The 11,294-nt window shown below is 40.2% G+C and overlaps 2 protein-coding genes across 2 annotated transcripts; one reads left to right on the forward strand and one right to left on the reverse strand.

Annotated features, from left to right (window-relative positions):
- Nucleotides 1-110: 110 nt before the first annotated feature.
- LOC113780137 lies at nt 111-2,697 on the reverse strand. The gene is made up of 3 exons (XM_027325951.1): nt 1,716-2,697; nt 649-843; nt 111-448 (listed from the first exon to the last, which is right to left on the reverse strand). Exons 1-3 carry the CDS (start codon nt 2,695-2,697, stop codon nt 111-113), a joined length of 1,515 nt encoding a protein of 504 aa, XP_027181752.1.
- A 5,272-nt stretch (nt 2,698-7,969) lies between these two features.
- On the forward strand, nt 7,970-10,224 carry LOC113780138. Its single transcript, XM_027325952.1, has 3 exons — nt 7,970-8,005; nt 8,206-9,123; nt 9,277-10,224. Exons 1-3 carry the CDS (start codon nt 7,970-7,972, stop codon nt 10,222-10,224), a joined length of 1,902 nt encoding a protein of 633 aa, XP_027181753.1.
- The last annotated feature ends 1,070 nt before the right edge of the window (nt 10,225-11,294 follow it).

Here is an 11,294-nt window from a genome sequence, read left to right on the forward strand (position 1 = left end):
CTCTTGGGACCAAAATGTCCACCACAAGCATATGAGTGACAAAAAGAGAGAATCGAAGGAATTTCCTCATCTGAAACACACCTGCGAATAACTTGGTCAGAGCAAAATTTTCACAAGTATGGTTCATCCCCCACATAATATTTAGCATCGCTTTTGATTTTATCCTTCTGAGCCTTAGATAAATCCTTAGGCAGCGTCTTAGTAACCAAATAATTAACTATATCTGCATACCATGGAGTTTGCTTATGAATGGCAAGGAGATGTTCATCTGGAAAATTATCTTGTAGAGATGTGGGTGTCTGACTTATGACAAATCGACTGAGGTGATCCGCAACCAAATTCTCAACATCTTTTTTGTCCCGAATCTCTAAATCAAATTCTTGCACTAGAAGAATCCATCGTAAGAGTCTTGGCTTTGCCTCCTTCTTGGTGAGCAAGTACTTAAGCGCTGCATGATCAGAATAGACTATTACTTTAGTGCCAAGTAAGTATGAACGGAATTTTCTAAAGCAAAAACTATAGCTAAAAGTTCTTTTTCCGTTGTCGAATAATTGCACTGAGCACTGTCCAGAGTTCTTGAAGCATACTAAATAACGTGAGACGCTCTCCCATTTTTTTGGCCAAGTATAGCACCAATAGCATAATTACTTGCATCACACATGATTTCGAAAGGTAGACTCCAATTTGGCGGCTGGACAACTGGTGCTGATGTCAGTGATTCCTTGAGTGCATCAAAAGAAACTTTACAGGCTTCATCAAAATTAAAATCTGCATCCTTTTGAAGTAGTTGGCACAGAGGATGAGATATTCTCGAAAAATCCTTAATAAAGCATCGGTAAAATCCTGCATGACCAAGAAAAGAACGAACTTCCCGCACACTTGCAGGGTAAGGTAAGCACTTAATGATTTCTACCTTCACTTTATCTACTTCAATTCCTTTAGAGAACACCACATGTCCCAAAATTATGCCCTAATCTACCATAAAATGACATTTCTCATAGTTTAAAACAAGATTTGTCTCGATGCAATGTTCAAGTATTTTAGTGAGGTTAGCAAGACATGCATCAAAAGAATCACCATAGACCGTAAAATCATCCATAAACACTTCGATGATGTTTTCTACAAAGTCAAAAAATATACTAACCATATACCTCTAAAATGTAGCGGGGGCATTGCAAAGACCAAAGGGCATTCATCGATATGCAAATGTACCAAATAGACAGGTGAAAGTGATTTTCTCTTGGTCCTCAGGTGCTACCGGAATTTGAAGAAAACTTGAAAAACCATCAAGGCAACAATAGTAAGACTTTCCTGCCAATCTTTCCAGCATTTGATCAATAAAGGATAGTGGAAAATGACCATATAAGGGGATTAGCTCTCTTGAATAGGATACAAATGCCTTATGTACGATGGACATAGGTTTACCGGCGGACTGCCGGCCGCTTTGATGTACGTTAAGGATCCTTGGAATAACATTTGGAGTGGCGCCCACCCCCGCAAACGGGGTTAGCCAAAAAAAAAAAAGGATAGTGGAAAATGGTCCTTTCGAGTTAAGGCATTCAATTTTCTAAAATCTGTGCAAACTCACCACCCATTTTGAACACGGGTGGGCATCAACTCACCATTTGAATTTTCAACATTGGTTATCCCCGTCTTTTTGAGAACTATTTGTACAGGACTTACCCATCTACTATCCGAAATTAAATAAATTATACCTGCATCAAGAAGTTTTAAAACTTCTTTCTTTACTACCTCCATCATTGGTGGGTTTAGCCTACGTTGGGCCTCTCTTGAAGGTTTAGCATCTTCTTGCAATAAGATTATGTGCATGCAAATGGCTGGACTTAGTCCTTTGATATCTGCTAAGATCCATCCTATTGCCTCCTTGTGATCTTTTAGCACCCTAATGAGTTTTTCTTCTTCTGGAGCGGTTAACTTGTAAGAAATAATCACTGGAAATATGTCTCCTTCCCCGAGGAATACATATTTTAGATGACTGGATAATTGCTTCAAATCCAACTTCGGGGCATGCACAATAGATGGTAAAAGTTTTAAATGTGACTGTGGCAATTCAACATAAGGCACTTCATATCTTACAGGTTTAAGAAAATTTAATTTAAAAATAGTTTCTTGAAAATTAAGGGAAAGGTCAAACTTCCCTCTCATCTCCTGAATATACTCCCGATCAAGGCCACGAGTAAGAGCAACTTTCAAAGCATCATCATCAGTTAGTTCAAAAGTGTGATGCATCAAAGAGTCAATTACATCTACAACAAAGACTGAATGAGATTCATTAGGATATTTCATGGCGTCATAAATATTGAATCTTATAATATCGCCATCAAACTCCATAGTCAGTGTTCCAGAATAGACATCAATTTTGGTTCTAGAAGTTCTGAAAAATGGTCTTCCTAATAGAATTGGGGGTGAGTTAGCAGAATGATCTTCCTCCATATCAAGCACATAAAAGTCGGCAGGAAAAACCAATTTGTCTACTTGAACCAATATGTCTTCCAAAATCCCATCAGGATAAGCATTTGACCTATCCAAAAGTTGAATTATTATATCCGTCTCTTTTAAAGGCCCGAGATTCAGCATATTATAAATAGAACGAGACATAACATTTATGGAAGCACCCAAATCTAACATTGCTTTCTCAATCCTAATATTTCCAATGTTGCAAGGAACAGTAAACATACCTGGGTTCTTACATTTTAGAGGTAACTTTCTCTGAAACACTACTGAGACATTCTTCCCCAGATGCACTTTTTCATTTCTCTTCAATCTTTTCTTAGTAGTGCATAATTCTTTAAGAAACTTTGCATATCTAGGGATTTACTTAATTGCATCTAAAAGGGGAATATTTACCTCAATCCTGCGAAAGTTTCTAGAATCTCTTGCTCCTGCTCCTCTTTCTTTGATTTAGCAAATCGACTGGGAAATGGAGGAAGAGGTGTTACCACTACTGGCGGTTCATCTCGGGATTTTTGCTACGGCCTATCTTTAAGGTTGGGTTCCACTTCTTCTTTCTCAATAGCCTCCTCAATGGCCTACTCAGAAATTCTCTTACTGGATTCTTGCAACTCTTTGCCATCCCTCAATGTAATGGCACTTGCATTTTGTTTCGGATTGATAATAGTCTGTGAACGCAACATTCCTGAAGCTTGAGACTCCCATCAATTAACTGTAGATGGTAGTTGGCTCACTTGATTCTCCAGATCTTGAATACTTGCTCTCGTCTCCTGTTGAAATTGTTGTGCATTAGTAGCAAACGATTTAACAATTTCTTCAAGTGATGTACCTGATTTTGAAACTGGTTGCTGTTGTGAATTTGCAGGCCTAGGCTGATACTGCTATTGGTGAAATTCCGATGGCCTTGGAGCATAACTGAAATTTGGATGATCCTTCCACCCTAAATTGTAGGTGTTTGAATAAGGATCATAGCGCCTTTGAGGTGGGTCAGGAAATCGACCAACAGCATTCACATATTCATTTGGATCATCTTGTAGTGTGGGACATGTATCAGTCTGATGGCTAGAAGCATAGCAAATTTCACATGTTTTGGCTTACTGAACCTATCCTACAACCAACTTTTCCACCAATGAGGTTAGAGAATCTAATCGTTGTTCAATAGAGGAAATACTCACCTCGTTGACTTTTTTAGGAGCATAATCTTGTCTCTCCCCAAATTGTTAACCATTGGCTGCCATACTTGAAATTATCCTTCTCTCTTCCATTGGCATTTTATTCACCAATGCTCCTCCATTGGCAGCATCAATGATTTTTCTATCTGTTGCTGATAATTCCTCGTAAAAATATTGAATGAGAAGTTGATCAGGGATTTGATGGTGAGGACAACTGGCACATAGCTGTTTGAATCTTGCCCAATACTCGTGCAAGGTTTCTCCATTAAATTGTCTAATCCCACAGATATCTTTCCTAATGCTTGCAGCTCGGGAAGTAGGAAAAAATTTCTCAAGAAATTGCTGCTTCATATCAGTCCACGTGGTAATTGATCCAGAGGGCAAATAATAGAACCAATCCTTAGCTTTATTGGCTAAAGAAAATGGAAAGGCTCTTAATTTTATTTGCTCCTCTGTGACTCCTTGGGGCTTCATGGTCGAGCACACCATATGAAATTCTGATAGAGCAATTATTGGACATATTTTACACTATTATTCTGTCCTAATTTTGGCTACTTACTGTGCTAAGTATTGAGATTTTACTCATATTTCATATTTGTATAAATTGTAGGTGGTTGGTGTTAAAAGTGATCTCTTGAGGCAAATTTTCAGAAGACCCTTTATTTCATGGTGTGCCTACACTAGGAACTGAAGAGATACACCTTAAAAACGGACCCCGCGGAATTGGTAAAAGGAGTGGGCAATTAGGAAATCAGATTCACATGGGCCGCGGAGTTGCAGGGGATTAAAAACTCCTAGAGGAAGTTTTGCCCTTGGACGTTTTTCCTTCGGAGGGCGGCGGCCAATAGAGACGAAACCAGATTCACGTCATATAAGGAGATTAGCTTTTGCTTTTGTTCTGGAGACGTTTACTTTCTTTTCGGCGGCCAATAGGAACAAAGTCAGAATCATGTGTGATGAATTAGATTAGCTTTTAGTTTTCTTTGGCCAGTCAGACGATTGACTCTTGGTTTTTTGGCTTCTGTACGATTTTCCTATTAGACTTTTGCTTTAACTTTCGCTCCAGTAGTACGAACACGAAGCCTAATAAAGGGAAGCAAGGCTTTTCAGCCGTTTCTTCGTTAATTCATCTTTTCTAATTTTTGGCAATTATGTGGATGGAATCAATCAAATCACGCGAGATTGATACGATGAGAAGCGACTAGTTTTCTCCTCTACCCAAAGGTCGACGTGAAGGCGTGGTTCATAACATCTGTGAGATCTAATCGAATCTTCATTATTTCCTCCGATTCGTTACTATTCATGCATTTCCTGGAATAATTGTTCATGGCTATTTTATTAATTGAGTATCAACGGCCGGATATTTAATTTAATTTAATAGCCTATTGTCACGTTAACTAATCCGTAATTGTTCGTTTAGTTGACAACTAGTGGCAACCACCATAATTACGTTATGTTGGAGAAACGTAAGATCTAGTTTAAATAAACCCTCTTAGCGTGTTTATTGGTTAGGGTTGGGCTCTTCTAGTTTCAATACAACTGGATAATTAAATTCCTACGGTCATATCTAGGGGTTGTTTTCTAGTTAGAGAAGCAGTCAATGGTCATACCTTGACTGTCGAAAAAGTAAGGAAGAATTGGTTGTCAGAACTTGTTGATAGCTATAACCAACCTAGTGACGAATGAATGAAATATCTTTGCATCGATGATCATTTAATTGGATCGTGCTTGAGAAGTTGATCCTTTGGGTAGAATTCATTAATTGTCATTTTTAGCAAATTGTACTTGTTGAGTTAGTTTTTGAATTTTATTTATTTTATTTTTATTTTCATTCCATTAAATATCCCCCAATTTTGTTCTATTGACTTGGAAAGAAACAATTTTCTATCTGTTCCCTGTGGAATGGATCCTACTTGTCATTGTATGCAAATTTAATACTTTTATAGACAATTTTGGTATATCGGATCAAGCAAATTCTTCGCGAACAGGGTGAATTAAGTAACCCATTACACACCTAGGGTCCCTGCTCCAGTACTTGGATTTGTTCTATAATTAATTTTGGTGGTAAATAGGACTTTTTAGTAATTATTATTGCACAGGCTCGACACCTGTCAAATTCCTTGAGGTGCTTGTGAGGATCTTCAACTAAAAGTCCGCAAAAAGAAGGAAGTAAGTGAATTAATCCAGATTTCAATTCAAATGGTACTTCTAAAACAGGATATGTTATGCAAAGAGGTTGCTGATTTAAATCTGGTGTAGCTAGCTCTCTCAAGGTTCTCTCGTCCGCCATAGTTTCAATCTCCTCTTCAAATTCACTAAAAGGTTCAACCAAGTTAGACGACCTGGCTTGTTGTTAGTTTTCTTTTTTAGTATACATGTTGTCTTCTCTATCTCAGGATCGTATTGCAATTCACCTGTACGAGAAGATCGAGGCATAAACTAGCAACAGAATTGATAGGGTGCATTTTAGTGGGTATTTTGGGCATTATTGCACAATTAATTGACTAAATATTTTCATTAATTGGGTGGATTCTACTGATATTTTGTTTTGGTGCTAATTGCAGGAATGGATGCTGAAAAGTGCTTAAATTCAACTTTTAGAAGATTCATCGGACGTGGGGTCTGCCCGAGAAGTTGAAGAAACTTAATTGTAATAGATTTTATTTTATTTTATTATGAGGGAGTCTGGTTGCAATTTTGAACAAATAACAATTTTTGGAGAGCGGGAAATTATTATCTCTCGCGCGGCTTAGGTTTAGAAAAAACGGGCTCTGGAATTAGAGTGGAGTGCCGCAGCTTCGAAAAAAAACAATCGGAGAAGACAAAGCCATTGTTGTTGACTTTGTGATTCTTGTGAGTTTTTCATTAGCCTTGACCGAATTGAGGAATGAAACAATTGAGAAATCTTTTCTCTCGTAGGTCTTTTACTTAGCAATCCGAAAGAAAGCAAAGAAGGCCGCAATTGTTGACTTTGCATCCGGGCTTTTCTATCTTTTGCGAATTGATTGAAAACCAAAACCAAGCAAAGCAATCTCTCGTATGTTGTTTTTGTAAGGAAAGAAAGAAAGCAAAGAGGAGCCGCAATTGTGGACCTTTGGAAATGCTTTTCATTCTGGCTTTGACCGCAGGAAATTGAAAGCCTTGGAAATCAATTGGAAGCAACTATAATCAATTGTTTCTGTTTCTTTCTTCGGTTGACCAAAGTGAACGAGGGTCAATTTCTTCCGTTTGCTTCCTCCAGCTTTGCCCGCATGGCCTGCACTCTAATCATGGGGAACTAAACTCCTATTTCTAGTCAAGGAGCAACTGACGAATTGGTTCAACTAATACTGTGAGATCTAAATCATTTTAATTATTTTCTTCATTATTGATATTTATATGTTCCTTGTTTTTAATCGCTATAGTCTTGTGTATGATTGATTAGTGCGCAATAATTAGTTATTCATATAGGCTATTTTGCTAAACAGGGGGAATTGAATCCGTAATTGTTCGTTACCTCTGTGTTAGTAGCAACTGGCGTAATTGGATTTATGTCAGGGGAACATATGATCTATCTTAAATAAACCCTCGTAGCGTGTTTGTTAGTTAGGATTGGGCCTTCCTAATTATTAATGCAATCTAGAAATTAAATCCTACGGTCGTACCTAGGGTTGTTTTTGGGTTAGAGAAATAGCTAACGGTCGTACCTTAGCTATCGAGAAATTAAGGAAAGGTTGGTTGTTTATCGCGTGCATGACAACTATAACTAATATGTTGATAAATGTTGGAATTATTTCTGCATCAATGATCAGTGCATGAACCATTTCTGAAGTGTACCCTTGGCTAGAGCTTCTCTTAATTATTTCTTTAAATTAATTATTCTCTGCAGTTACTTTATTTTTAGCAGTTAATCGTGAAAACCCCCCATTTGTCTTGATTCGAAAAGGAATAAATTTCTCTCCAGTCCCTGAGGAGATGACCCTGCTTACCATTGTCTACTAGTTAGTGAATTCAGTTAAATAATTAATTCAGGTATATCGGATTAAGCAAACTCTTCGGGAACAGGGTGAATCAAGTAACCCATTGCACACCTAGGGTCCCTGCTCCCGTACTCGAATTGATTATTGACTGCTTTAGGTGGTAGTTAGTTTTTATTTATTATTATTGCCCAGGTTCGGCACCTATCAAAAATAAAGAGAAAATAAAAGTAAGAAATCAAAGAAAATAAATCAATAAGGCAACAATCCTCGACAACGGCGCCAAAATTTGTTGGCTTGTCAAACCAGCAAAAATAAAAGTTCCTACTCTAAAAATATGAATTTGAGCGTAACGGTGAGTAGCGAAGGATGCAGCGAAGGATTGGCTATACTACCTACCTGCAGGTAGTATCACCACGTAGGTACAATTGAAAAAGAAATTCCTAGAAAAATTCTTCCCCGCATCCCGGGTTGCGAGTTTGAGAAAGGAAATATGCAGCATCAAGCAGTACTCCGGGGAGTCCTTGTACGACTATTGGGAAAGGTTCAACAAGTTGTGCACTAGATGCCCATAACATCAAATTAGTGAACAACTGTTGATCCAGTACTTCTATGAAGGGCTCCAGTCAACTGACAGGAGTATTATTGACGCTGCGAGTGGAGGAGCCCTGGCGAACAAGACACCGAAGGGAGCATGGGACCTAATCGAAGCCATGGCAGAGAACTCCCAACAATTTGGCTTCCGTGAGAGTAACCCTGCCCGTAGAGTCAACGAGGTAGAGACTTCATCCATACAGCAGCAACTGTCAGAGTTGACGTCTGCTGTCAGGCAATTAGCCATGAGGGACACACCGCGAGCGAAGGTGTGTGGAATCTGCACTAGCATAGACCAGTGCACGGACACGTGCCCCATTTTGCAAGAGGACAGGGCGGAACAGGTAAACATGGCCGGAGGCGTGCCCGCGCCCCGCAGGCAGTATGACCCGTATTCCAACACATACAACCCCGGTTGGAGAGACCATCCTAATTTCAGTTATGGGAACCGACAGCAAAATTCACTCTTAAATCGTCCACCAGGGTTTCAGCAACCATGGCAGCAAAAGCCTCAACCTCCGCTCGCCAATTCAAGTAGCTCTCTGGAAGATATTGTCAAGAGTCTAGCTACGACTACCGCCCAACTCCAGCAGGAGACTAGGTCGTTGACCACGAATATGGCTCAACTCCAGCAAGAAACTAGAGCCTTAACCATGAGCACCACTCAGTTCCAGCAGGACACCAGAGCAGGCATGAAAGATATGGATGCTCGAATAAGCCAATTGGCAACTGCCATCAACCGCCTGGAGTCCCACGCTCATGGAAAATTGCCATCGCAACCTGAGGTAAATCCCAGGAATGTAAGTGCCATGACGCTGAGGAGTGGCAAGGAACTGGAAGGGCCTAAAGTGGGAAACTCAAAAAGCAAAAGTGAGGAGGAGATAGAAAAGGAAATTGAGGAGGAAGGACGTGTTCGTGAGGATCCTAAGGTAACCTCCACCTCTCCACTCACTACTAACTCTAACTTACCCCCTTTTCCTTGCAGGTTGGAAAAGACAAAGAAGGTAGAGAAGGAAAAAGAACTCTTGGATGTGTTTAGAAAAGTGGAGATCAACATTCCCCTGCTGGATGCAATCAAACAGATACCGAAGTATGCCAAGTTTTTAAAAGATTTGTGCACCCACAAAAGGAAGCTAAGGGGGGACGAAAGAGTAGCGGTGGGAGAAAACATGTCAGCTATACTCCAAAGGAAACTCCCACCGAAATGTGGAGACCCAGGTATGTTCACCATTCCCTGCAAGATAGGAGGTACCCCAATTAGGAAAGCAATGTTGGATTTGGGGGCGTCAATTAATGTTATGCCGAAAACAATCTATGCTTCTCTTAATCTTAGCCCATTAAAAGGCACAGGCATTATAATTCAACTTGCAGACCGTACCAATGCTTATCCGGAGGGGTTAGTTGAAGATGTTTTGGTACAGGTCAATGAGTTAGTTTTTCCTGCAGACTTCTATGTCTTAGATATGGGAGATGAAAAGGCATTAAATCCGTCACCTATTTTGCTAGGTAGACCATTTTTAAGTACTGCTAGGACAAAAATAGATGTGAATGAGGGTACTTTGTCGATAGAATTTGATGGTGAAATTGTAAATTTCAATATCTTTGATGCGATGAAATACCCAGATGAGACTAACTCTGTTTTTGCTTTGAGCATTATTGAACCTCTTGTACAAGACACATTTGAATTGAATGGGGGCGATGCACTGGAAGTGGCATTGGCCAAACATCTTGAGTTGGGAGCAACTCTTGATGTAGGAATAAGTGATGAGCTATACCATGCAGTTGAAGCACTGCATTCGCTCCCACCACTCTCCCCAAGGTATGAGCTTACTTCTCTCTTTGTACCAGAAACTCAGGCAAAATTGTTGCCTTCTATTGTGCAGGCACCTGAGTTGGAGCTCAAGCCTCTCCCGAAGCACTTGAAGTATGCATTTCTCGGAGACAATGAGACGTTACCAGTCATCATACCTGCTCCGAGCCTGTCACCAAGGACAAAAGATGACCTTTATTCGTCTTCTTCTAGACCATAAAGGAAGCGATTGGGTGGAGCGTAGCAGATATCAAGGGAATTAGCCACTCCTTATGCATGCATCGGATCCGGCTTGAGGAGGATGCAAAACCAGTGAGGCAGGCGCAACGAAGATTGAACCCACTGATGATGGAAGTGGTGAAGAAGGAGATACTTAAACTCCTAGAAGTGGGGATCATCTTCGCCATCTCAGATAGTCCTTGGGTAAGCCCAGTGCAAGTAGTCCCGAAAAAAGCGGGAGTAACAGTTGAAGAGAACCAAGAGGGTGAGATGGTCCCGGTGAGGAAACCCACAGGATGGCGCCAGTACATTGACTATCGGCGTCTGAATGCTGTGACGAAAAAGGACCACTTCCCTCTACCTTTTATTGATCAGATGATAGAGAGGTTAGCTGGTCGTGTCTATTACTGTTTTCTTGATGGTTTCTCAGGTTATTTCCAGATCGCGATAGCACCAGAGGACCAGGAGAAAACTACATTCACCTGCCCCTTTGGTACTTTTGCCTACCGGAGGATGCCCTTCGGCCTGTGTAATGCTCCAGCAACTTTTCAAAGGTGCATGGTAAGTATCTTTTCCGAATATGTAGAAAAGATTATTGAGGTGTTTATGGATGATTTTAGTGTTTATGGAGATAGTTTTGATGAATGCCTGGATAATTTAGCTTTAATTTTGAAGAGGTGCATTGAGGCAAATTTAGTTTTAAATTGGAAAAAGTGTCATTTCATGGTGGATTATGGCATTGTTTTAGGGCATGTAGTGTCGGCCAGAGGTATAGAGGTAGACAAGGCAAAATTCGATATTATTTCTGTTTTACCTTACCCCGCAAGTGTGCGGGAGGTGCGCTCCTTTTTGGGTCATGCAGGGTTCTACAGGAGATTCATCAAAGATTTCTCCAAAATTGGAGCTCCCCTGTTCAAACTGTTGCAAAAAGATGTAGCATAAGACTTCACCGAGGAGTGCAAGGTGGCATTTGACAGATTGAGGGAGTCATTGACATCACCACCTGTTATCCAACCTCCAGACTGGAGCCTCCCATTTGAGATAATGTGTGACGCGAGTGATTATGCAGTG

Source organism: Coffea eugenioides, chromosome 8, assembly GCF_003713205.1.
Source record: "Coffea eugenioides isolate CCC68of chromosome 8, Ceug_1.0, whole genome shotgun sequence".
Classification (NCBI taxonomy): Eukaryota; Viridiplantae; Streptophyta; class Magnoliopsida; order Gentianales; family Rubiaceae; genus Coffea; species Coffea eugenioides.